This window comes from Setaria viridis, chromosome 9, assembly GCF_005286985.2.
Source record: "Setaria viridis chromosome 9, Setaria_viridis_v4.0, whole genome shotgun sequence".
NCBI lineage: Eukaryota > Viridiplantae > Streptophyta > Magnoliopsida > Poales > Poaceae > Setaria > Setaria viridis.
In genome coordinates, this window is record NC_048271.2 from 31321103 (window position 1) to 31347685 (window position 26583).

General features: G+C 50.4%; 1 protein-coding gene across 1 annotated transcript; it reads right to left on the reverse strand.

The window, feature by feature from the left end:
• Positions 1–14445: 14445 nt before the first annotated feature.
• LOC117840189 (endo-1,4-beta-xylanase 1) lies at positions 14446–16602 on the reverse strand. The gene is made up of 2 exons (XM_034720647.1): positions 16467–16602; positions 14446–16337 (listed from the first exon to the last, which is right to left on the reverse strand). The coding sequence occupies exons 1-2, from the start codon at positions 16482–16484 to the stop codon at positions 14691–14693; spliced, it is 1665 nt and encodes a 554-aa protein (XP_034576538.1). The 5' UTR covers positions 16485–16602; the 3' UTR covers positions 14446–14690.
• Positions 16603–26583: the final 9981 nt, after the last annotated feature.

The following is a 26583-nucleotide window of genomic DNA, read 5'->3' on the forward strand; positions in this document are numbered from 1 at the left end:
AGAGCCAGTGTTGCTGTCAAGTCCAACGTTGAAGCTAACCCTTGCATTGCATTCGTGTAGAGCTGCCTCTCGCTGACGGCTTCTACGAGCTGCACCCGGCGCACGAAGAAGAAGCTGTAGCCGAGTTCCTGCCCGCGGAAGCCGAAGTCGCCCCAGAAGTCGAGCAGCTTCCTTTCCCTTTGCTTGCAGGCAAGCCCCGGTTGCATGAAAATCCTATGTGTTTTGCCAAACTTGCGCATGCCTTCCGTATAGCATGTCTGTGCATTTAAGTTTAGGAGTTGTGTGAAACCCTAGATGCATGACCTAGTTAACCCTTGGTATGAGCACTAGCTGTTGGACCGAGTAGCTGCATTGCTTAACTAGGAGACGGTAAAAGCCGAGTGATTTCCTGTCACTCGCGAGTTGTAGGAGTTGCATGTTTACTCTCCTGTTAAAACTATAAGGACGATGGACGGGGCAGGGTTTGGTAACACTTTGGTGGTCGGATGGTTGCCCCGTCTGTCTATGAAAACTTGCTAAGGCCCGACAGTGGTGGTGTTCGTGATCAAGTGTTTGAAAGTACTAGCCTCATACTTAGTATGGGATGAGGAAGCCTAGTACCAGATTGAACCTAGACGTGAGCGGTCGCCCCATTGTTCTTGGAACGGAGTTTCCCCTGCTGGTTGTCGCACGTGGTGGCAAAGCGTGGTCACAGAACGGCAGAGACCGGGTCTGTGGAACCTTGCACCAAAGGAAATGGGCCCGACACGGGTTAGGGGATTGATGGGGAAGGCCGACACAGGAAGCGACCTCCGGGTGCGCGGATGTCGTGGGGCTAGGTTCACCATGCATGGTTAAAGAACTCGAATTGATTCGTCTGCCTCTAACAGTTGAGATTGCTTGATCGCTATGTCACCCTGAGTAAATGAGGAATCTGATGATGGAAAGGTTGTTGTTTTTATCTACATACTTGATTGGCTCGATGTTTGCTTAGAATAGGTTGCACAACCTAGACTGGTAAGTAAATCTAAGAACCGGAGCTAAAACTTGAAAGTAGGTTACTTAGTGCTTTTGGCAAAACAAACCCCTCAGCCAAGAAGCCTTGCATGTCTAGTTGGAAGAGTAGTTGGCTCCTCCCCGGTTAAGTCTTGTTGAGCTTAGTAGCTCAGCCTTGTTGTGGCTCCTGTTTTTTCAGGTGAAGTTGCAGTTCCCGACCCCTCCCTTGTTGGCGCTTGGCCGCCCCAGCTCCCGCCAGGCTGGACGGTCGAGTGGGACCCCTCCTCAGACGGCGAGGAGAGGACTCAGTGATGTTCTGGCTGGCCTCGCCCGGACGTCCGACCCCGACGAAGTCTTCCGCTAGCTTTCTCTGTTGATCTTTGTTTGTAAACCCTAATGTTGGATTTTATGGTGGAACCAAAATGAGTAAAACTTGTTTAAAATCCGTGGACTCGTTGTATTCTCTGTAACCGCTCTCCTTGTGTGGGTTGCTGAACTCGATCCTGTTTAAGTGGTTAAATCGGATGAAGTCCGACGGCGCTTCGTATTGGCTCGAGTTAACCAGGGGTGTCGCATGTTAGGCGGCTAAACTCTGATTAATCAAGCTAATCCGAGGTGGTTCCGCCACAGCTGGTACCAGAGCCGAGTTTAGCATATCAGAGAACCCAATGAGCCCTAAACACTTCTTTGAAAATATAAAAGTTGCAATAACCTTTCGAAAATCTCGTACAAACGTTAAGGATGACTTAGTGCGAGAGGCCCTAGGGGATTTTGGGGTTGTTTCAGGTGACTAATAAGTATCTGGTTATGTTGCTAACTCCTCCAGCACTTCGCCACGTCTATTATACGTGTGTCGAGTTCCGCATCACGAGTATGCGAGGGTTGATAGGGAGTTCCATTCAAAGGACCCTATCTTCGCGGTTGTTTTCGCCCACGTCTATTATACGTGCGCCGGTTCCGTATGTGATCCATACGAAGGTTGATATGGTTCGATTCCAACGAACCTATTGGCACGGTTGTTTCGCCACGTTTGTCATACGTGTGCCGATGCCGCATCACGTGTATGCGAAGGGTTATGTGGTTCTATTCGTAAGGAACCTATTTCCACGGTTGAGTGCTGTCCATGCAGCCTGAAACGCATGGGTGCCGTTCCTATAGTGAACGGTAATGTTTGGGAACGCTTTCGTGAGTGCTGGCACGAAAGGTTCGTGTGTGTGTTTTCTGCAGGTTGCTAACCGCGCTCGTTAAGACGTTGCTAGAACCGACTAGTTAATATAGGGAGAGACGTATTGTTGCCTTGTCACCGGCGCTGACCGCGTAAGACCCAAGGTTCGGGCAGTTGTTTTTGGTTAAGAGTACGGTAGGTCGTGCATGCGTCATACCGAAAATCTGTAATGTTCTCTTCTCAACAGCAACCCTGTCCGACAGAGTTCTTTTGGATCTAAGGATTTCTAGCTCCTCTTAGTTGCTCTCGGTTAAGCCCTTCTGCTTCTCTATCCGATCCCTGATCCTCGGAGTTATCTCACGTGGCTTCGGTTTTCTTGGTTCCAGATGGCTGCTCCCGGGCATGTGGTGTTTGGAGCGGACGGTACCTTCCAATCAACATGCCTACATTTCGAGGGGTTTCCCGCGATCTTGTGGGATACGTTGAGATGGTTTGGGTATCAGTCCCCACCCCTGTATTCTGGGCGGCTGTATGTGGAGCAGGGCATCCAGACGTGCCAGGTGCAAGCACTGGTGCCACCCCCTTTTGCGCGGCCCGACTGGCCCTCTCTGGGCATCATAGCCTACGGTCTTTCTCCGGAAGATACGTGGGAATCCGCCGCTCTTCAGTTGCTCACGCAGTTCTGTCAGTTCCACCCTGTGGAGATCACCCTGGACCCGATCGGTCTTTTTCCCGTCAGGAGTCGGTTGGACCCGGCCTGGCTGGACCGCATCGGAAACCTCGAGGTGTTGGCCACTACCTTGTGTGGGTTGCTGAACTCGATCCTGTTTAAGTGGTTAAATCGGATGAAGTCCGACGGCGCTTCGTATTGGCTCGAGTTAACCAGGGGTGTCGCATGTTAGGCGGCTAAACTCTGATTAATCAAGCTAATCCGAGGTGGTTCCGCCACACCCCTCTGCAACCCTTTCTGCCTCGCCTCGTCTCGCTCGCGCCCTCGCCGGCCGCGCCAAGGTGCCCCGTCGCCACCGTGGCAGAGTTTTGCCTCTGCTACCTCAGACCGCCTCGCGACCCGCACCCATCATCTCGCCAGATCCCCGGCTGCAAGAACTGATGCCTTCCGGTTTTCCCGCCTCTCCACAGTCGCGCCACCAACGAGCTCACTCCACGACGATACCTCCCTCGCCAACCCCAACTCCGGCTACGACAGCTCCTTTTCTCGCCCCACCAGTGACGTGCTCCGGCAATGCCGCTGTTTCGCGCTCGCCCACGCCGCCGCTCGCCCTGTCACTTCGCCTGTTGCAACCTCGCTTGTAGCGCCTTTCTCCCTGTCACACCAGTCAAATCCGCTGCTTGACACGACCAGACCACGCGCGCCTCCCCCAAATCTAAATCCTGGCAAAACCGTCGAAGACCCTGTCTCCGAAGCTCTGTTCTGCCGCCCATTGCTGCTCAATCGCCGCCATGGCAGCGCACTCCATCGTTTTCTTCCCGGTCTTCGTGCTGCTCGAAATCTATCTCTTCCGCGCCGCTATAAAAAGGGAATACCAGAGTCCCACTGGAGTTCCTTTGCCATTGTTGTTTCACCACCCCTACTCTGAGCGCACTTGAGCAATCCCGCAAAAACTCCTGAGATGTTCCCCTCTCCGCTCAAGTCCACTTCTCCCCAATCCACCCAGCCGTCTGCTCCTCCGCGTTGTGCTAGAGCTCTCTTATCGCTCACAAGAAGCTCCTCCGCCGCCGGAGCACCGTCAACCTCGCCGCCGCCTAAGCCTTAGTGCTTAAGTCCTTCCATCCAAGTCTGTTCCTTCCCGACTCCAAGCTGCACCTATAAACCTGAAGGTAAACTGCCGACCCCTTTCCGGTTCGCTCGATCCCTTTTCCCCTCTCGCCCGACCCTGTCTGTTTCGCCAACCCTTATCACCTCGCCCGAGGACTCGGCTGTATCCTTTTCCTTGACCCGAGGGTATCTGTGCAAAATATCGGGGACTCCCCGGTGTTAAGTCTGAGGACCCCGGCACAGTTATTCCTTAACTTTAAGGGTCAGATCCTCAGTATATCCCCATCCGACCCTTTTATCTTGTTCTTCCCCAACTAAAGTGAACTTCCCCCACCATTTCTGTAGCCTTGCTACAAGTGTCCGAGCTTTAACTTGCAAGTGTTGTTGACATAACCGTGAAGTTGCAACTCAGCCTTGTTTGTGGCTTATTTTTTCAGGTGAAGTTGCAACTTCAGAGCTTGCTGCTGGCACTTGGCCACCCCAGCTCCCTCCGAGTTGGACGGTCGAGTGGGATCCTTCCTCGGACGGCAGGGAATGGGATCATTGATGTCCTGGCTGGCCTCACCAGGGATGTCCGACCCCGACGAGTAGCTTCCGCGATGTATCTACCTCCTGTTGTTTTCTTCAAAACTTGTAAAACTCTAATTTTTAACTAAGGTGTCATGAATTGTTAATTAATTAGTGGATCTGCTGTATTCTCTAGAACCACTCACCTTCGTGTGGGTTATGCTAACTTGGTCCTGTCAAGTGGTTAAATAGGATGAAATCCGACAGCACATCGAGTTAACTTGATTAAGGCATGAGGATCGCATGTCAGGCAACTTAACCGTGCTTTAGTTAAGTTAATCCGAGGTGGTTCCGCCACAGCTGGTACTAGAGCTGGTTTAGCAGGATAGAGAACACAATGGATCCTAAAACACGTTCTTTCTGAATAAAATTTGCAAGAAAACTGTTGAAAAATCTCGTACGATCGTTAAGGATGACTTTAGTACGAGAGGCCCTAGAGGATTTTGGGTTTGTTTTAGGTGGCTATTACTTATTGGTTATTTTGCTAACCCCCATCACTTCGCCACGTGTATCATACGTGTGCTGAGTTCCGCATCACGAGTATGCGAGGGTTGATAGGGAGTTCTATTCAAGGGACCCTATCATCGCGATTGTTTTGCCCACGTCTATCATACGTGCACAGGTTCCATGTGTTGATTCATACGAAGGGTGGTATGGTTCGATTCCAACGAGCCTATCATCACGGTTGTTCGCCCACATCTATTATACATGCGCAGATTCCGCATCTCGAGTATGGGAAGGGTTATACGGTTCTATTCAAAGGGGACCTATTTCCACGGTTGTTGTGCTGTCCATGCAGCCCTAAACGCATGGGTGCCATTTCTATAGTGAACGGTAATGCTTGGGGATGCTTTCGTGGGTGCTGGCACGAAAGGTTCAGGTGGCTGTGTTTTCTGCAGGTACACTAACCGCGTTCGCTTAGGAAACGCTGCTAGAAATCGACTAGCTACTAAGGGAGAGACGTACTTATTGCCTTGCCACCGGGACTGACTACGTAAGACCAAAGTTTTGGCACTTATTTTGGTTAAGAGGACGAAGTAGGTCGTGCATGCGTCATGAACAAAAAAAAATCTGTGAAATCACCTCTCTAAAATGACTTTGCCGTGGAAAAGCTCTTCTTCGGTTTAAGGATTTCTAGCTTCCTTTCCAGCTTACGCTCTGGTTTGAATTACGAGTGCTTTTCTTACCCGATCTGTCCTTCTTCTTAGAGTCTCTATCTCATGTTGTTTTGGTTCTTGGTTCCAGATGGCTGCCCCCGGACATGTGTTTTACGGCACTGAGGACATTTCCCACTCTACGTGCCTACACTTTGAGGGTTTTCCTGCTATTCTATGGGATACCTTAAGATGGTTTGGGTACCGATCCCCACCTCTGTACGTGGGACGGGAGTACCAGGAGCACGAAGTGCAGAGGTGCAACGTGCAGGTGGTTGTACCTCCACCCCCTGTGCAGCCCGAGTGGCCCCCGCTCGAGGTCTTGACCTATGGTCATGCTCTGGAGGACACCTAGGAGTTGGCTGCCCTGCAGGCCCTCACCCAGTTCTGCTAGCTACATCCGATTGAGGTCACCTTAGACCCAATCAGCTTGTTTCCCGTCAGGGATCGGCTGGACCCGGCTTGGCTTGACCACATCAACAACATGGAGGTGTTGGCAACCTCCCATTCGCTGGTCACCATCTCTACCACCACCCGGTGCATGTCAGCACTATACCGGCTGATTGAGCTTCAAGGCCGAGCTATGGCTGTCTTGGCTCAGATAGCTGTGGATACCCAAGGGCATTTCAACGCCGCCAAGAGAGGCTTGGTGGAACGGTCATATCAACTCATCCAGAGAGGCATACAGATCCATGACATGCAAGCCAGGATCTCTGAGCTCGAAGAAGAAGTGACAGACATGGAGGATGGCATGATCCAGCTTGCCGAAGAAAAGATGGAAGTTAAGATGGAGCTCGCAGTTGCTAATGCTCATTTTGACGAGCACCACGCCGAGCTCGATGCTATCCATGCCCTGGAGATGCAGCTGGACGAACAAGAAGACCTTGCTGAGGTAGTAGGAGTGTCCAGCATGGACATTGAGGATGGCGACGCCCCTTCTCCGACTCACAGTGTTCCCTCATAGGTTGAGAGCTGTAGGAATCTAATCTTTTGTTGTACTCCTCAGTAACCTAGATTTTGGATAGTGATGTAATAGGTTAGCCTTGAGTTGAGTGTTCCTCCTATGTTTGGAATAACCGCAATGAAATGATCATAGTGGAAGCAGTTCTTGTTCTTGACCCTTTGCGACACGCCTTGGATGCCACGTTGTGCGAGTTTTGTGCTGTAACCACACGGGAAGGTTCTGTGGGTCTGTCCCAAAGTTGGCCGACCCAAATCGCAAGGTCGGATGTGCTCGACCCCTGGCGGCACGGTTTCGTTTCGCCCGACCCGAGTGCCTAAGGTCGGATATAGAGGAACCCATGGGATACGGTTGGACTCGTCCGAGGTTGTGTGCAGAACCGAGCTAGTTGCTAGCTGAGATGGCAAGGAGAAGTGTATATCTCCTTAATGAGAAATGTTGTTGTGTTGCACTATCGGCAGGAGTCGTATTTGAGGATTTAACATATACGTTCCCGCATAATTGGAATACCTCTGAGCTTATGGAATTAATGGAACGTTGACTCTTGCAGATGGCGCACCGCACCCGATCTGGCTCTGTGCCCAGCGGTAGCGAGCAGAGGCAGGATCTTCCTCCACCTCTGCCCCCACCTTCGCTGGAAGCCATCCTAGCGGCTCAAACTGAGCTGCTAAGGCACATTGTACAAGGGCAGCAATAGCAGCCCCATGGAGGGAGAGCTCATCAACAACCTCAATTTGCTCGTTATGAGGACTTCTTGAGCACACAGCCCCCGACCTTCCACAAGACTGAAGACCCGCTCGATGCAGATGCATGGGTTCGTACAATCGAATCCAAGTTCGAACTCCTCACCGCCCCGTGCCCTGACCAGAACAAAGCTCGGTTCGCGGCTCAACAGCTGCGTGGTTCCGCCCAGCTTTGGTGGGATCACTACCATGCCATGCTACCGGCCGACCATGCTGTTAGCTGGAACGAGTTCAAAACCATCTTCAGAGGGCATCACATTCCAGAAGGTCTCCTGGAGCGCAAACTCAACGAGTTCTTGGCCCTTACCCAAGGAAGCCGTGACGTCCTACACTATGCACAAGCTTTCAACGACCTGTGCCGCTACGCCGGCTATCATGCGGACACCGACGCGAAGAAGAGGGATAGGTTCTGTAGAGGCTTGAGCCTGGAACTCAAGGAGAGGTTGAATCCCATAAAGGTGGATACCTACAATGAGTTGGTGAATCTGGCCATCTTTCAAGAGGACTGCATGCAGGCTCTCAAAGCCGACCAGAAGCGGAAGGCCTCAGTGGCGTTACCGAGCCCGCTCGCTCGACGGTTCAGGATGGTTCCCCCTCAAGTGCCCCACAGGCCCTAACAATCGGGATGATGGATTGCTCGCCCTCCACCTCCTGCGGCACCTCGTTTCCCCGGTTTCCAACCGCAGGCGCCCCGGCCGACCTTACCGCCGCCGCACCCTGTGAATAGCAACCGTAGTTTCACCTGCGGAAATGAAGGGCACTTTGCCAAGGACTGCCCCAGGAACAAGAATCAGCAGACTGGCCAAAATACCACGGCCAACAGAGGAAGAAGGCCCAAGGTGCAAGTTCGCCAAGGACGGCTCAACTACACCAGCCTGACCGAGCTCCCCGAAGGTGCGCCAGTGATGATGGGTACCTTCCTTATCCTCAATCAAACTGTTGTTGTTTTGTTTGATTCGGGAGCCTCCCATAGCTTCATCGGGAGTAAGACTAGTGAGAGATGTGAGCGTTGGTCACACTAAAGGATCATATGTAATCTCCACCCCGGGAAGGAAGATAGCCTCAGACAAGATAATTACCCTTGTACCTATCCAGCTAGGCCAAGCTCTTTTTAGGGAGAATCTCATCATCCTTAACCTAGAAGAAATAGATATCATCCTTGGGATGGATTTGATGACCCGACACCAAGTGGTCCTAGATGTAGCTGCCCGAGCTCTCCACAACAACTCACCCTTGCATGGCAGCTCTACCCTATCCTTGACCCACCCTGAGTACGCAATTCCTTGTATGTACCCTATATCAGAAGCCCGGATAGAAAACCTTCCTGTTGTCTGCGAGTACCCGGATGTGTTTCCAGATGACTTGCCCGGCATGCCGCTAGATAGAGATATCGAGTTCGCCATTGAACTGCAGCCTGGCACCACTCCGATATCCAAGAGACCCTATCGGATGCCACCCGCCGAGCTGGCCGAGTTAAAAACCCAACTACATGATCTGTTGGAGAAAGGTTTCATCCGACCCAGTACTTCACCCTGGGGTTGCCCAGCCTTGTTTGTGAAGAAGAAGGATGAGAGTCTACGCATGTGTGTGGACTACCGACCTCTCAATGCGGTGACTGTCAAGAACAAGTATCCACTTCCCCGCATTGATGTCTTGTTTGATCAATTAGCTGGAGCCAGAGTGTTCTCCAAGATTGATCTTCTTTCCAGTTATCACCAAATCAAGATCAGACCCTGTGACATTCCCAAAACTGCCTTTTCCACAAGATATGGACTCTACGAGTACCTGGTTATGTCTTTTGGACTCACCAATGCACCCGCCTATTTCATGTATCTCATGAATTCGGTGTTCATGCCCGAACTGGACAAGTTCATGGTAGTGTTCATTGATGATATTCTAGTGTACTCTAAGAGTGAAGAAGAACATGTCGAACATCTTCATGTGGTTCTTCAATGGTTGAGAGATCATCAGCTTTATGCCAAATTCTCCAAGTGTGAATTCTGGTTAGAGAGTGTCAAGTTCTTGGGACACACCATCTCTCGAGAGGGCATAGCAGTTGACCCCAGCAAAGTACAGGAAGTCATGGACTGGAAGCCGCCCATTTCAGTTCACCAGATCCGAAGTTTTCTTGGACTAGCAGGCTGTTGGAGGTATGCCCTAGAGGCAATCATAGAGATGATGATATTCCATTTGTATCCATGATTTGTATATTGTGTTCATTGAATATCCATTAAAGGCTACTTGAATTGATTTGCAATTATGTGAATTGTATGTGAAACTCTTTACTTGTATGGTTATTCTAAAGTTGTCCCTAGTCGGAGTTCATGTGAGGACACACATGAATATTAGACTAGCACATGTATTAGTTGATGACTATGTTTCACAAGTCATGGACATGGAGATGTTGAACTAATAATGTGGACACATGTGGAGACATGTGCTAGGACTGACCCAACACGAGAAGTAGTTCTCTCTTTAAACAACATATACACTTTGTCCTTAGACCTGAGATTGTCGCATGTATTCTAGATGTGGATCGACCTACTTAGGGGCTATCAAACGCTACGCCGTAACAGGGTAGTTATAAAGGTAGCTTTCGGGTTTGTCAAGAAGCATGCTATGAGACATGGTCAATCAAGATGGGATTTGCCCCTCTCTGATTGAGAGTGATATCTCTTGGCCCCTCGAGTGATCGGATCCAAAAATGCATGGCCATGCTACGTACGGTTAAGAGTTAACCTACAAAGGGATTCCGAATCACAAGATCGAGAAAGAGTGGTCGGCTTGAAGCTAGACCAAATATCGTGAGGCAAAGGGAATAGCATGTATATTATGTTGTGATGGTTCGTCTGATATGATCTTCGTGTGCGTATAGGAGTTGGCACGTCTTGCTAGAGGCCGCTACCGACTATTGGGCCGAGTAGGAGTACTCGGGCCATGTCTATACGTATCTGAACCCATAGGGTCACACACTTAAGGGGCTGGAAGCCCAATTCGGATCTGATCCGAGTTGGATTAGGTTTATAAGTACTAATGGGCCTCGGACCCAGAGGCCCGTTAGGAACCTCTATAAATAGAGGGGTGAGGGCGCCCTAGGGTTCACACCTTTTGGCGAAACACATCTGCCGCGCCTCCCACGCCCTCGCCTATTGCAACTCGTGGATCTAGCAGTCCGGCTTGCGACGCTTCCTCCCTGCACGTGTGGATACCTTGGAGGTGTTGCGCCTGCAGCACTTGGACGAGCCGCCGACGAGCCACGACGAGCCGCCGACGAGCGACGATTAGCCACGGCACGAGGGCGATCTTGCTGCACGTGGACGAGCTGCTGAGGAGTTGCTGGATGTGTGATCGACTACGTACGACTACGTTGATCGACTACGTATGACTACGTTGATCGTCTTCACTGCATCGACGCAAATCTACATCTTCCGCACTAGTAGTGCGTCGAGTGGTAATCCCATGATCCTTATACGGCAGTTCTTCCTAGTTTTACGCGGTAGAAATTTTGATTTGCACTAGTGTAGCCTACCTCGTAACCCGACACAGGCTACTATAGGTGCTTCATTCCGGATTTCTCCAAGATAGCTAAGCCGATGTGAACTGCTAAAGAAGGAGGTCAAATTTGTGTGGAGCAACAAGTGTGAAGAAGCCTTCAACATCTTGAAACACTTGCTGACCTCAGCCCTAGTTTTGGCTCAACCCGACCCTTCTAGGCCGTTTGACGTATACTGCGACGCCTCTAGCACTGGAGTTGGGTGTGTGCTTATGCAAGATAACCGAGTCATTGCCTATGCCTCGCGGGCGTTGCGACCTCATGAGCTCAACTATCCAACCTATGATCTTGAGTTGGCAGCAGTGATTCATGCCTTAAAGATATGGAGACACTATTTGATGGGCACCCACTGCAATATCTACACCGATCACAAGAGCCTCAAGTACATCTTCACTCAAGCCGACCTTAATATGCGCCAGAGAAGATGGTTGGAGTTAATAAAGGATTATGATTTGGAAGTGCACTATCACCCCGGCAAGGCCAACGTGGTGGCCGATGCTCTTAGCCGCAAGATTCATTGCAATTGCCTGATGGCAACCGACTTCACTGAAACCCTATGCTAGGAGATGGGAAAGCTCAGTTTGGAAATTGTTTTCCCTGGAACCCTCGGTCATATATCCCTTGAGTCTATTCTAGAGGATCAAATTGGGTCAGCACAATTAGAGGATGAGGAAGTAAGGCAAATCAAAAGGAAGATTTCATGGAAGGATGAAGGGTACAAGCAATTCCGACAGGATGAGAATGGGAGAGTGTATTATGGAAATTGACTTGTTGTACCATTCGACCTCAATCTGAGAAAGCAAATCCTAGATGAAGCTCATCTCTCCAAGTTCTCGATCCATCCTGGCAGCAATAAGATGTATCATGATCTCCGTCAAACTTTCTGGTGGAGTGGAATGAAGCCAGAGATCGCACGCTATGTTTCGGAATGTGACACTTGCCAACATGTCAAAGCCAGCCATTTGAAGGTAGCGGGTACCCTGCAGCCACTACCTATTCCCTCTTGGAAATGGGAAGACATCAGCATGGATTTCATTGTTGGACTGCCCCTTACATCGCAGCGACATGATTCCATCTGGGTTATTGTGGATCGTCTTACCAAGACTGCCCACTTTCTTCCTGTTCACACCACCTACCTGACCAAGAAATATGCGGAGTTGTATCTTGACCGCATTGTTTCTCTACACGGTGTGCCTAGGACGATCATATCTGATCGAGGTGTCCAGTTTGTAGCGCGTTTTTGGGAACAGCTACAAGCATCACTTGGCACCAAGCTCATTCGTAGCTCTACTTATCACCCTCAAACCGATGGTCAGACCGAAAGAGTAAATCAGATCCTTGAAGATATGTTGAGAGCATGTGTCATCCATTATGACAAGAATTGGGATCAGTGCTTACCCTTAGCAGAGTTTTCCTATAACAACAGCTAACAGACCAGCTTGAATATGGCACCGTTTGAAGCCCTATATGGTTGGAAATGTCGGACGCTGTTGAATTGGTCACAAGTTGGCGAAAGGCAGACCTATGGCCCTGATTTAGTAGTGGACGCAGAAGAGCAAGTGAAGGTAATTCAAGCAAACCTCAAGGTCGCTCAATCTCGACAGAAGGGTTACTCCGACAAGAGAAGAAGACCCCTACAGTTTGACATTGGTGATCACGTATACCTTCGAGTCTCCCCGATCAAAGGAGTGCAACGGTTCAGAATAAAAGGAAAATTGGCTCCCCGTTATTGGTCCTTATGAGATTGTGGAAATCTGTGGATCCGTTGCTTACCGGATCCAACTCCCAGAACAGCTTTCGGCAATACATGATGTTTTCCATGTATCCCAACTGAAGAAGTGTGTCCAAGTTCCAACTGAGGCCTTGGAACAGCAGCAACTTCAAATCGAATCCGACTTGACCGACACCGAGTATCCAGCCAAGGTCCTCGACCGAAAAGAGAGACATACCCGACGACAGACTATGAAAATGTACAAGATACTATGGAACAACCACACAGAAGAAGAAGCAACCTGAGAAACAGAGGAGTATCTGAACAAACACTTCCGAGGTTTTCTTTCCACCCAAGGAGGTAAGGACTGCACACCCCCACTGGTTACCCTTACACCCGAATCTCGGGACGAGATTCTTTTTAAGGGGGGTAGGCTGTAACGACCTTGGTTGATCAGCCGAGTTAATCTTCAACCGAAAGTCCCTAATCCCTCTGTCTCAGGTCCCCTGAGCTTAAGCGCTCCAAAACCGGTTCTTAGTCCCGACCCCTGAGAACCCAACCAAAACCGCCGGTTCCTTCTGAGTCCCCAAAGGCAGTGTTCCTTTCAATCTTGGAGCTGTGGAACAACTGAGACTGACTGGTGGACCCGAAATCTTTCTCCCCGAATCTCCCGAGGCAGACGCGCCCGAGCAGCATGCGCCCGCTTGAGAGCCCCCCCACTGCGTGGCTTGATCTCTCCGACGCCCGCCGCTTCGCCCAGTCGCCGGCCGCGACAGGATGGATCCACGCGCCGTCCCCCCCAATCACAGCGGAAGCCCCTCTGCAACCCTTTCTGCCTCGCCTCGTCTCGCTCGCGCCCTCGCCGGCCGCGCCAAGGTGCCCCATCGCCGCCGTGGCAGAGTTTTGCCGCTGCTGCGTCAGACCGCCTCGCGACCCGCGCCCATCATCTCGTCGGATCCCCAGCTGCAAGACCCGATGCCTTCCGGTTTTCCCGCCTCTCCACAGTCGCGCCGCCCACGAGCTTACTCCACGACGATACCTCCCTCGCCAACCCCGACTCCGGCTGCGACAGCTCCTTTTCTTGCCCCACCAGTGACGTGCTTCGGCAATGCCGCTGTTTCACGCTTGCCCGCGCCGCCGCTCGTCATGTCACTTCGCCTGTTGCAACCTCGCTTGTAGCGCCTTTCTCCCTATCACACCAATTAAATCCGCCGTGATATGGAGAAACCTAAACCCTAAAACTGGACTCGATCTACTAAAACCTATTAGAAAGATGGATCCCACTCCCTCCAGCCTCCGGCGAGATGCTGGAGGTGGGATGGAGGTGGGAAGGAAGGGGGACTAGTGGTGGTGGAGGCGGAGGGCCGGTGGCGGGATCGCGGTGCCGCCCATGTCACCCTTCGGGATGACAAGGGGGCGATCTGTTTTTTGCGTTCACCGGTACGAACCGAAGGTAATAATAATAAGACTCATTTATACTGCTGTATATTGCAACCAACAGTACTGGTAATGTTTGTACTATCGGTTCGTTAGCCCAGGGGCCAATCCAGGCGAGAACACCGCCGGGTCAGCTCTATTGCGTGCAGGAGCTCCTTTGTTGAACAGTATTAGACAGTTATTTTCCACTGTATTTATCAAAGTTCATTGGGGTCAGCTGACCCCGATACGTAAACACCTCTAATCCGCCCCTGTTAGCCCATGATTTTTAGGCCCTCACAAATCTAAACTAACAGAATGTATATCCGTTCTTTAACCAACCGTTTTTGTTGTGGTGAATTTGTCCTGTACCTTTTAGAAGTTTACAATGAAACTAGAATAGGACAAGTGATAATCCTCATGTATATATATATATAGAAAACGACCAATAGCTCGTTTACTTTATTTATCTCAGTTGGGCTGGGCTCAGCCAATACAACACATCACTCTTACAATACACATTATACTGGGATATTAGGGGGTTTGGATCGATCAAGTACCCTATCCAAATAGGTCCTGAGTGGACTCATGTTTGGTGAGGGGGACTTGCTATGGTAAATTAATAAGTACCTATAAGGTAATCGTCCATAGACCACAGTGTGTGATAGTCATATATCCATGTCCAGCACGAGAGCCGCGTCGCCTTTGTCGACGGTGAATGCCTTGAGCATCTTCCCTGTCGCCGTCGTGACCTGCGCCACGTACGAGCCGTGGAAGCCCCTGAACTTGAACTGCCCATCGCCGTCGAGGCGGCCACGCGCATCGGAGGTCCACTCCCTCCGGAGCTCAATGAACCTCTGTCCGGCGTCATTGACGGTGCCGTCGGCGTTGACGAGGGCGGCGTCTTGGCGCCACATGTGTCCCTGCATGAACCCCCAGAGCACGACGCCCTGCACGGACGGGTGCGCGTACGCCTCGCGGAGCACGACCTCGAGGTCGTCGGCGCGGAGGGCCTCGTCGGGCTCGCCGACGTCGAGCTCGGTGATCCAGACGGGCAGGTCGGTGGCGGAGAGCTTGTCGAGCGCGTCGCAGATGACCTCCCCGACGGGGTTGCTGACGTGTCCCTGCAGACCGATGCCGCCCACCTGCGCGCCGCCGCGCTGCAGGTCGCGGATGAGGCCGATGTACTTGTCGGGCGTGGCGTTGGGGTCGTTGCCGCACTCGACGTTGTAGTCGTTGACGAAGAGCGCGGCGCCCGGGTCGAGCCGCGCGGCCTCGCGGAACATGAGCGCGGCGACGTCGTCGCCGAGGCGGTCGCGGAAGAAGCGGCCGTGCAGCATCTCGTTGTTGACGTCGTAGTGCGGGAACCTCCCCGCGTAGCGGCCCAGGAGGCCGCGGATGCGCTCCTGCACGATCTCCATGAGCTGGTCGCGGTCGCCGCCGATGTCCTTGATCCACTGCTGCACGTCGCCATCGACGGCCCAGAAGATGCAGTGGCCCCGCGCGGGCTTGCCGGCGCGGTCGCAGAAGTCGAGCAGCCGGTCGGCGTCGCCGTAGTTGAGCTGCCCGCGATGCGCCTCCGTCCAGTACCACTTGAGCTCGTTCTCGAAGACGGCCCAGTCCAGGTGGTTGGTGAAGAAGTCCACGAAGACGGGGTTCTGGATCACCTCGCCGTTGATGCAGCTGCCCAGCGGGAACCCACTGTCCAGCTGCACCACGCGCACGGACGCCCCCGCCGCCCCGCCCAACTTGAGAACCACGTCACGCTTGCGCACCTTATCCGTCTTGTCCTTGAGGTAGCTGAAGCGCGCTTTGCGGTCGATGGCAATGATCCGAAGATCCATGACCTTCACGTCGACGCCGGCAGGCGGCCCGTGCACGTGAACCGCGGCGCTGCGGGGGCTCTCCCTGAGCCGGAACGCGCCCTTGATCTCCGCCCACCTGCCCGGCTCGGCGCAGACGGCGCCGCCGTCGATGACGCAGCCCCCGTCGTCGTCGCCTACGCGGATGCTGACACGAACGGGGTGGCCGCCCTGCTGGTTTCCATCCTCCTCCTCCGCTGCTTCACCAGCCACGCTGATCCAGCCGGCGACACGGTACGTGACGCGGGGCCTGAGCGCGCCGAGAGTGATCGCCTGGCGCAGTCCATCCTCCTCGTCGGCGCGGGCCCCGGCGAGGACGTACCGGCCGCTGGGCTTGTGGCCGTGCCCGACGGCTGCCGTGGGGAGCCTCGCCGGGTCCTCGTGGTGCTGGGACAACGCCGTGCGAGCGCCGCAGGGAGCCCAGCCGACGGCGTTCACCTCGAACACGACATCCTGCATGGTCGACACATGCACGCATGAGGTGCGCACGACACAAAGGAAGTGAGCTAGACTGTATAAGAAATGACGGTGCAATAATGGAGGAAACGGTGCTAGCTGCATGTAAGTTTTTCCTGCACGTACCTGGTGAGTGCTGGCCATGGCTCGTATTAGGCGATTACCGGCGAGGCAGCTAGAGCAAAATGTTGGCCACCGAGCTGGACCCGGGAGTTCGATGTTGGGACGGAAGCAGGGAGCGCTTGTTTGCTCGTGTGATTGGTTTTTGTGTTGTGAGATTGAGGAGACGGGTCGAGGGAGATGCCGCATTTATAGGCATTCGGCCGTCAAGTTGTGGCAGAAAAAATATTGCGCTAGTTGCTTTGCAACAATGCTTATCCAATTGAGTTACGGTGAAGCAAGAACTACATCACCTCGCAGCACTCTCATTGGCTAGATGAGATTTACACAGGAAGATAACTGTCACTAGCTACTTCACAAACACATGGGAGTTGAATTAGATAGATTCTCTAATATCCTGGTGTGTGCAATGTACCATGTATCTCTGGTTCGCGTGTGACGAGTAGTACTCCTACTTGCCACCGTTGCAATTTCTCTATATTTAATTCCATTTTCAGCTGGAAACACTCGTGCAAACAAATCAAGAGTCTAGGCTCCAAATTATATTGGTGGACTGCACAACCATTTATCAAATGATTGTTAGGATTACACAGTTCTTTATTTTGATTCTAGCAAGTGCATATATGTACAATCAAGAATGCAAATAGCAACCGCTATGAACTACTCCAGTAGCGGCGGCGGCGGCGGCGGCAGCAGTAGTAGTAAAGCTTTAGCCATGGACACATAGCAAATTTACCAATACCATGGAACGGAGCATGCACATCGAGTATGTACAAAGTACTTAGCTTCAATTGGCGCCGGGTGCAAGTTGCAGCCGCCACCGGCACTCCGCATGATGCACTTGGTTTAGGCGTGGGGCGTCACCAAAAATCCATGCATAGCTTCAAGCCACGGATACCGGCTAAAAGCAAAAGCACATAGCTCGCGCATGCATGTGCGCGTATCTACATGTGGAGATACACCGGAACGTCGCTCTCGCTGTGCTGACGTGTACAGTACATTATTACTCGCCCTGTAGAAAAAAGCAACCGGGCGAGCTGGAGTTTAGATTAGTATATCTCCAGCTTTGGTCGACGACCGTCATCAGCTAAATTGGGTGGCTATCATATCGCACCTATCGGCTTGGTCGGTTTATTATGAGGCAATTTTTCACGGGCCATGCATCTCATCAGCCTGTGCGAACCAGTTTAATTTCCACACGGATCAAACGGCGTGTACGGTGTACCTGACCAACCCAGTCGACGCACACGCACGCTGCACTCCGATCAACCAACGGCCAGTTCAATTCATACACTTTAGTTGGGTAAAGGGATTTTTCGTCTACAGGACATTATGAAAAAAAGTGGTTCGGTCTCTAAGACAGCGTTCATTTATTTTGCCTAGCGGACGCTGTGAATATGTTAATTTGTTTGAAATAGACCATGTGTCATTGTTGGGGAAATATTAACGACATCCTAAAGCCCATGAAAACAACAAATCATAAAGGCCCAAGCCTGCCTAAGGCAATAAAGACGGCCGTCAGCCCAACACGGGAGGAGAGAGCCACGCTCTGCCTCGCCCGACCCAGTATCCCGGTGTCAGACGTTCCCGACCCCTTGAAGACCAAGCTCCGCCTCGCCCGACCCGCAGGCCTGGGATCGGGAGCGCCCGACCCCCCGCCGCAAGACTCCGCCTCGCCCGACCCAGGGCACAGGGGGTCGGACTCACCCGAGCCCACCAGATAAGTATCCGCCTCGGGCGCGGGCCTCGTGGGTCCCCCTATCGATCTCGCCATAAATGCGCCGCAGTTCTGACACGTAAAAAGGTGCTCGTGCCCCCGACGCAACCCGCCACAAGTACCCATGCGCGGCCGCACGGTATAGGCTACAGTGGCTGCGGCTTCCTCCGATTCGCTACAGGGCACTCATGGCCTGCGCCGCCCGGAGCAAGAGGAAGCCGCGCCCGTTCTCGCGCCCCGCGCATTCGGCGACAGGAACGCGACGTCCGGCTTCCGCAGGCCGTCAGCAAGATGGCAGGATCAGCCACCTTCCCCGACGGACACAGGTGCCACCACGAAACACCATCATCACGCCTGGCGGCAACAGCCACCAAGGAAACCGTCGAAAGGACTCGACGGCAGCCACCCTCTTCCGGGGGACGCACCGGCAGAAGCTGAAGGCCGGAGAGGACGCCGGCGGCCTAGGAACTTGGTCCCTCCCCTTGTGTTGTATTTTACTTGACTTAGTTTATCTCTTTTACTTTTCCTCACACCCGGTCTCACTTGTAACTCCGGTGGCCTCCTTGCACTATAAAAGGAGAACAGGGGGCCCTGAGACAAGGGACTTTAGGCCATCAGAATCCTCATACTCTCCTTTAGAGCATCAGTACACACCTAAGAGACTGGGGACCAGCTCCCTCTCTCACCCTCCTGTAACCCCTTGTAACGACCTTGGTTGATCAGCCGAGTTAATCTTCAACCGAAAGTCCCTAATCCCTCTATCTCAGGTCCCCTGAGCTTAAGCGCTCCAAAACCGGTTCTTAGTCCCGACCCCTGAGAACCCAACCAAAACCGCCGGTTCCTTCTGAGTCCCCAAAGGCAGTGTTTCTTTCAATCTTGGAGCTGTGGAACAACTGAGACTGACTGGTGGACCCGAAATCTTTCTCCCCGGATCTCCCGAGGCAGACACGCCCGAGCAGCATGCGCCCGCTTCAGAGCTCCCCCACCGCGTGGCTTGATCTCTCCAACGCCCGCCGCTTCGCCCAGTCGCCGGCCGTGACAGGATGGATCCATGCGCCCTCCTCCCCAATCGCAGCGGAAGCCCCTCTGTAACCCTTTCTGCCTCGCCTCGTCTCGCTTGCACCCTCGCCGACCGCGCCAAGGTGCCCCGTCGCCGCCGTGGTAGAGTTTTGCCGCTGCTGCGTCAGACCGCCTCGCGACCCGCGCTCATCATCTCGTCGGATCCCCGGCTGCAAGACCTGATGCCTTCCGGTTTTCCCGCGTCTCCACAGTTGCGCCGCCCACGAGCTCACTCCACGATGATACCTCCCTCGCCAACCCCAACTCCGGCTACGACAGCTCCTTTTCTCGCCCCACCAGTGACGTGCTCCGGCAATGCCGCTGTTTCGCGCTCGCCCGCGCCGCCGCTTGCCCTGTCACTTCGCCTCTTGCAACCTCGCTTGTAGCGCCTTTCTCCCTGTCACACCAGTCAAATCCGTCGCTCGACGCGACCAGACCACACGCGCCTCCGCCAAATCTAAATCCCGGCAAAACCGCGCCTGCGCCGCCTTGTCTCCAGTGCCCAATGGCCGAAGACCCTATCTCCGAAGCTCTGTTCCGCCGCCCATCGCCGCTCAATCGCCGCCATGGCAGCGCACTCCATCTTTTTCTTCCCGGTCTTCATGCTGCTTGAAATCTCTCTCTTCCGCGCCGCTATAAAAAGGGAATACCAGAGTCCCACTGGAGTTCCTTCGCCATTGCTGTTTCACCGCCCCTACTCTGAGTGCACTTGAGCAATCCCGCAGAAACTCTTGAGAAGTTCCCCTCTCCGCTCAAGTTCGCTTCTCGCCAATCCACCCAGCCGTCTGCTCCTCCGCGTTGTGCTAGAGCTCTCTTGTCGCTCACAAGAAGTTCCATCACCGCCGGAGCACCGTCAACCTCACCGCCGCCTAAGCCTTAGTGCTTAAGTCCTTCCGTCCAAGTCTGTTCCTTCCCGACCCCAAGTTGCACCTATAAACCTGAAGGTAAACTGCCGACCCCTTTCTGGTTCGCCCGACCCTTTTTCCCGTCTCACCCGACCCTGTCTGTTTCGCCGACCCTTATCACCTCGCCCGAGGACTCGGCTGTATCCTTTTCCTTGACCCGAGGGTATCCCGGTATTAAGTCTGAGGACCTCGGCACAGTTATTCCTTAACTTTAAGGGTCAGATCCTCAGTATATCCCCATCCGACCCTTTTATCCTGTTCTTCCCCAACTAAAGTGAACTTCCCCCACCTTTTCTGTAGCCTTGCTACAAGTGTTCGAGCTTTAACTTGCAAGTGTTGTTGACATAACCGTCTAAATGCTAACTCCTGCATTTGCATTCGTGTAGAGTTGCTTCTCACTGACGGCGTCTACGAGCTACACCCGGCGCCTGAAGACAGAGCTATAGCAGAGCTGCCAATCCCAGAAGCCGAAGCAGCCCCCGTTGAGACCAGTTTCCCTCCTCTCCGCTTGAAGGCAAGCCCCGGAGCATAAACCCATCTTTCCAAACTTGCGCATGCCTTCCTTCTCATGATTGTGCATTTACGTATAGGAGTTGTTTGCAACCATAGATGCATGCCATAGTTCCTTTGAAATGTACACTAGTCTGTTAGGTCGAGTAGTTGCAATGCTTAAATAGGAATCAGTAAAAGCCGAGTGATTTCCTGTCACTCGCGAGTTATAGGAGTTGGTTGTTTTCTTCTGTTACAACTATAAGGACAATGGACGGGGCAGGGTTTTGGTTAACTCTTTTGGTGGTCGGCTGATCGTCCTGTCTATTTATGGAACCTGTTAAGGCCCGACAGTGGTGGTGTTCGTGATCAAGTGTTTGAAAGTACTAATCTCATACCTAGTATGGGATGGGGAAGCCTAGTACCTGATTGAACCTAAACGTGAGCGGTCGCTCCACTGTCCTTGGAACGAAGTTCCCCTGCGGCCGCACGTGGTGGCAAGTGTGGTCAAAGAACGGCAGAGGTCGGGTCTGTGGAACCTTGCACCAAAGAAAGTGGACCCGACGCGGGTTAGGGAATTGATGGGGAAGGCCGACACAGGAAGCGACCCTCGGTGGTGCGCGGATGTCATGAGGTTAGGTTCACCATGCATGGTTAAAGAACTTGAATCGATTCGTCTACCTCTCACAGTTTGAGACTGCTTGATCATAATGCTACACTGAGTAATGAAGGAGTCTGATGATGACATGGTCTTGATGATGAGCTTATAAACATAAAGTTGGATCTATGTTTGCTTAGTGTAAGTTGCCAACATAGACTGGTAAAATGAACTTAGAATCTGAACTAAAACTTGAAAGCAAGGACCTAACATAGTCGCTTTTGGCAAAACAAACCCCTCAGCCAAAGAGCCGTGCATGTCTAGAAGTGGTGGAATAGTTTTTTCCCACGGTCGGTTAAGTCTTGTTGAGCTTAGTAGCTCAGCCTTGTTTGTGGCTTCTCTTTTCAGGTGAAGTTGCAACTTCAGAGCTTGCTGCTGGCACTTGGCCGCCCCAGCTCCCTCCTGGTTGGACGGTCGAGTGGGATCCTTCCTCGGACGGCGGGGAATGGGATCATTGATGTCCTGGCTGACCTCACCAAGGACGTCCGACCCCGACGAGTAGCTTCCGCGATGTATGTACCTCCTGTTGTTTTCTTCAGAACTTGTAAAACTCTGATTTTTAACCAAGGTGTCATGAATTGTTAATTAATTGGTGGATCTGTTGTATTCTCTGGAACCACTCACCTTCGTGCAGGTTATGCTAACTCGGTCTTGTCAAGTGGTTAAATCGGATGAAATCCGACGGCACATCGAGTTAACTTGATTAAGGCATGAGGATCGCATGTCATGCGACTTAACCGTGCTTTAGTTAAGTTAATCCGAGGTGGTTCCGCCACAGTCGTGCTCCTCTCCTCATCGAAGATCAAAACCGTCGGTGCCATCCCAACCCATAGCCCCCTCCCCTCGCTGCTGAGTCAGCACCGGCAACGCCCTCTCCCTCCATACCGGATTTAGGGATTGAAAAGAGCATCTCGACGCTGGCCATGAATCCGGCCTGAATCGATCTCCCCTTTCCCAAGCGGTGGAAACGGAGATGGGAGGAGTTACCACTGAAGATGCGCATAGAGAGCTTCTCCAATCCATTACCACAACGACACTCGACATACTCATGGATCTGGACTATCTGTAACTTTTTAGCTAGCTACATGGGCTGACATAGACAAGTGCAAAATATGCAAAATATCAGATTTATATACCTATTAAAAATACTTTCGTGATGCGTCCAAAAACTAACAAATGGATCCCCTCTAAAGACTTTCTTCTCATCCCTTTCCCTCCCAATATTGTTACCCGCAACCCGTTACTGTTAGGAAACTGATTTCGCTTTTTTTTCTCCTCACACAAGCATCCGTTGTAACTCAAATTTAGTATGATAATAGATGCTTGCTTGTTCTTTTTATTCATAATTTTGTTACAATGTTTCATATGTATTTACTGGTGTTTTTTTCAACGGAGGTACGGAAGCATGGGAACCTGCGGGAGTACAGGAAGTGTTCTCCTTGGGCTCTAATTTCCTTGACGCTTTATCAATCCAAAATGGAAAGGTCCGCTATGATCACTGGACCCGACTCAGGCTCCAACAATTTATCCAAACCAAATCCAACTTAAAAAAAACTACCCAGCGCGTCTATCACCGCGAGTCGAAGAAAGCCTGATAGACAAAAAAAACTAGCGAGGTTTTTAGAAAGTGAGTTCAATGGTTTTGAGTTTAAAATTAGATATAGTCCAAAGTTGAATTTGTTATTGGCAACAGCATAGATCCTATAACAAGCAAGTCGACCAATTATATGTAAATTGAATACATTGCATATTTTTATATATCTTATAAAATAGTCCGTTCCTAACAAAAACATAAATGAGATTATCTATACTATGAAGAGTGAAAAAATTGAGGATAATTTATACCAAGAATTATACTCACATACCCCTCATAAAGTACACACATGTCAAGGAAAAACAAGGTAAAAAGGACAACGAAAAAAATACACGCATGTCAAGAAAAAATAAGGTAAAATGGACAACGAAAGGGAGGAGGAGATTGAATATCCCAGCATCCGTTGCATATTGCGGCTCTAGCGTGTCTAATATTTATAATTTTTTATCACCGCATGTTTGTTTACCTGCTGTGCCCACCTACAACGTGTTCTAGTCCTGGGCACAAATAGCTCGTGTACCCATTCCACATTCATCCCTTCCCGTCACAACAACGGCTTCATGGATCTCAAACCCCCAATCCAATGATCCGTCCAAATGTTGACACAATCACCGGGCCTGATCCTCTACCTTTTCTAGGGTGTTTGGATCCTTGGGCTAAAGTTTAGTCTTTATCACATCGAATCTTCGGATGCTAATTAGGAAGACTAAACATGAGCTAATTATAAAACTAATTACACAGATGGATATGTTAAGTCTAATTAGTCAATGATTTGACAATGTGATGCTAAAGTAAATATGTGCTAATTATAAATTAATTAGGCTTAATATATTCATCCCGCGAATTAGCCTCCATCTGTGCAAATGGTTTATAATTAGTCTATATTTATATACTACTAATTAGTATCTAAACATTCGATATGACATGGACTAAACTTTAGTTCGTGGAACTAAACGGGACCTTAAGGGCTTCTCTTCCCCATAAGATAGCTCGCAGGTTTCCGAGCTTCTCTTTGTGGCAGAGAGGAAATCACCATGGGGGCAGTACTTCCCTTTCAAAACTCTCGCACACAATGAGTCTGGTCTTTCTATCAAGCGCCACCCTTGCTTCCCCAGCAGCGCCGATGTTGATCGGCATATTGTTGCGCAATAATAGTTAGTCACAAAAGTGAGTATATTAGCATCTTCAGTGGTCTTCCTTGCCCAATCCAACTACTATATTGGGAGTGTTCGTAAAAAATAGTGCCCTAGCCGATTCCCTTTACCTTTTTCCTTTTCCCAATAATTATTGGGACAAACCAATAATTCACCCAACTCTCTCAAAATAAAGGAAGAGTCGTAACTCTCTCAATACGATAGTTGAATTAGGATGAGATTATTGGGGAACTAAAAAACAACTCTCTCAAAAATAATGAATAAGATATTGAGATATCCAATCAATTAGTTATAATTAGTTATTATTATTGGGGAACTGTGAACTGGTTGGTCATGTTCCACCCTTGAAAACCTTACTATCTAAGCTACTGTGCTCTGTTTGTTGGAACATTTTGGAATGTTGGAAGATTAATAAAAAAATCCTATAAGTATCGAGAGTTGTTAGAAAATTAAGATGCAAGCTTCAGTAACAAAATCAAAATAAAAATCAAATGCTTTTCTTAGGGTAAATTGAAATATGCTTGGTACTCCCACCTCTCGACTGCAAGCTCGTGATGTGGTCTCTCATAGTCAGTCCATATGGTTGTATGGTCGCACGCCCTGCTCAATCGACCCGCTTCTTTTGGGCTTCTAGGCGGATTGCATGAAGCACACCATTAGTCGTAAAAAAAATTGTACGGATTCTCTAATGTGCTGAAACAATTAAGGTCACCAGCTGACTTCCCCTTGCTATCCATTATCCAACTAACCGCTGCTGAAGAATTAGCTTTCTCAACGCATGGCAAGTTGGCCTAGCTGCATTTTTAACCCAAATAAGGCCCAATTCCGGTTTAAGATGAGAAATAGGCAGGTCAACACATTCATCCCAAAAAAGTACCCTGAGACATTTTAGGATTAAGAAAAGTATTTTATAAACAGCTCCATGCTCCATATAGTCAAAATAAATCTTCATCGCAAGTCACTACATACAACAGATGGGTTTGTGCAGTTTGCCATAGAATTTTCACAGCTACGGAATCTCCAAAAAAAGCCATCAATTGGCACATAAGTGCTCAACACATTCATCCCAAAAAGAACAAAATAGCCTCCCATGTGACAGCAACTACTAAATTAGGATCCTAAAAGATCTTGAATCGACATATCATGTGGCCCTGCAAAGACAAAGTAAAAGTTGAAATAGAGCAATAATGAAACAAGTTTGAAACTAGTGAAGTCATTGCAGTCCATATGAGCTTATCCATTGATACTTGAGTTTCTATACCTCTACCATTCTCTTTGTGATGCATAAAGCATCTAAATTTGTTATTTAGCAAGTAGTAATGAATAAGAGCACTATACTGCAAGGGTTTTCAGCAACAAACTCCGATTTATTTGGCACTTCCTCGTTGATCTTTCGCATCTTGTCAACAAACTTATATGTCGTTTTGAACTTTTGGTTGAATCACCTTTTTCCTTTAGGCATGTAACAAGAAGCGCGTCTTCATCTTGTTGAAAATCAGGTTGGACATTTATAAATCACACAAAATACTGATACTTTGATCTTGTCTTCTAGTTGCTTTACCAAGGCAAAAGTGCCTTATCCACCGTACTGATAGACAAACTACATTCCCAAAAATTCGCAGATTCAGAAATTTGCGAGATAGAAACTTAGTAGAGCACATTCAATTTTGGGTTTTCAATGGGGCTCCTTCCTTTTTTTTGTCTTTATATAGTCGATACCTTGCTTCCCTCGTCCAACGCTCCATATAATATAATGGTTTGGCAATAACTTTGATCTTGTCAAGAACTTCCAAATCATACAAAACAGCTTGATCCTTTTAAACTGCTCACGTTGGTCATGACAAAAGTGTAGCTGAGATTCATTAGCCCTCAAATTTGAGGACTAACCAAGTTATGTACAACTTTAGGTCTAATTCCTCATGTGACTTAGTTTCAAAATCTTGCATATTTTGAAATATTCCTTTTGTGATGACATCAAATACTAGAAATTTGAGGCAAGTGGGAATATGATACTGGCTGCAGTGCTGGTCCAAGGCCAAAAGAATCAATATAGGTTTATGAAAAGTGATACATTAAAAGTGCAAACACAATTGAGTTTTCATTAAGCTTGGATCAGCTCTTGGCCTAGCCAATTTGTGGGTTTCGCCTCTGATGATTGTGTACGAGCGTTAGATCAATCACTTCATATTCATAATTTCGTGCTACTTGATCTAATGAAAACTGACTGGACGGCCATTCGGCGCCTAAGGGCACGTTTGGTTACAGATAGAGTTTTGCTTGACCTCGTTTTGCCAGACCTCACATGCCCCTAGGCAGCCTGTCAACCAAACCAAACTCATTTGCTGCTCCGACTTCTGTGCGAGCAAGGGGAGGCTTGCCACCGGATCCAAATGCCAAATCACGTCGCGCAGTGCAGACAGACGCTCTGTTCTGTCCTCGAACTGGGCCTTATTTGGGCTGAAAACTGGGCTAATTTTGCTGTGCTAGTTCTTCGGCAGCCAACCGTTTGGATGGGGGTAACGATGGGCCTTATAATGGAAGACAGCT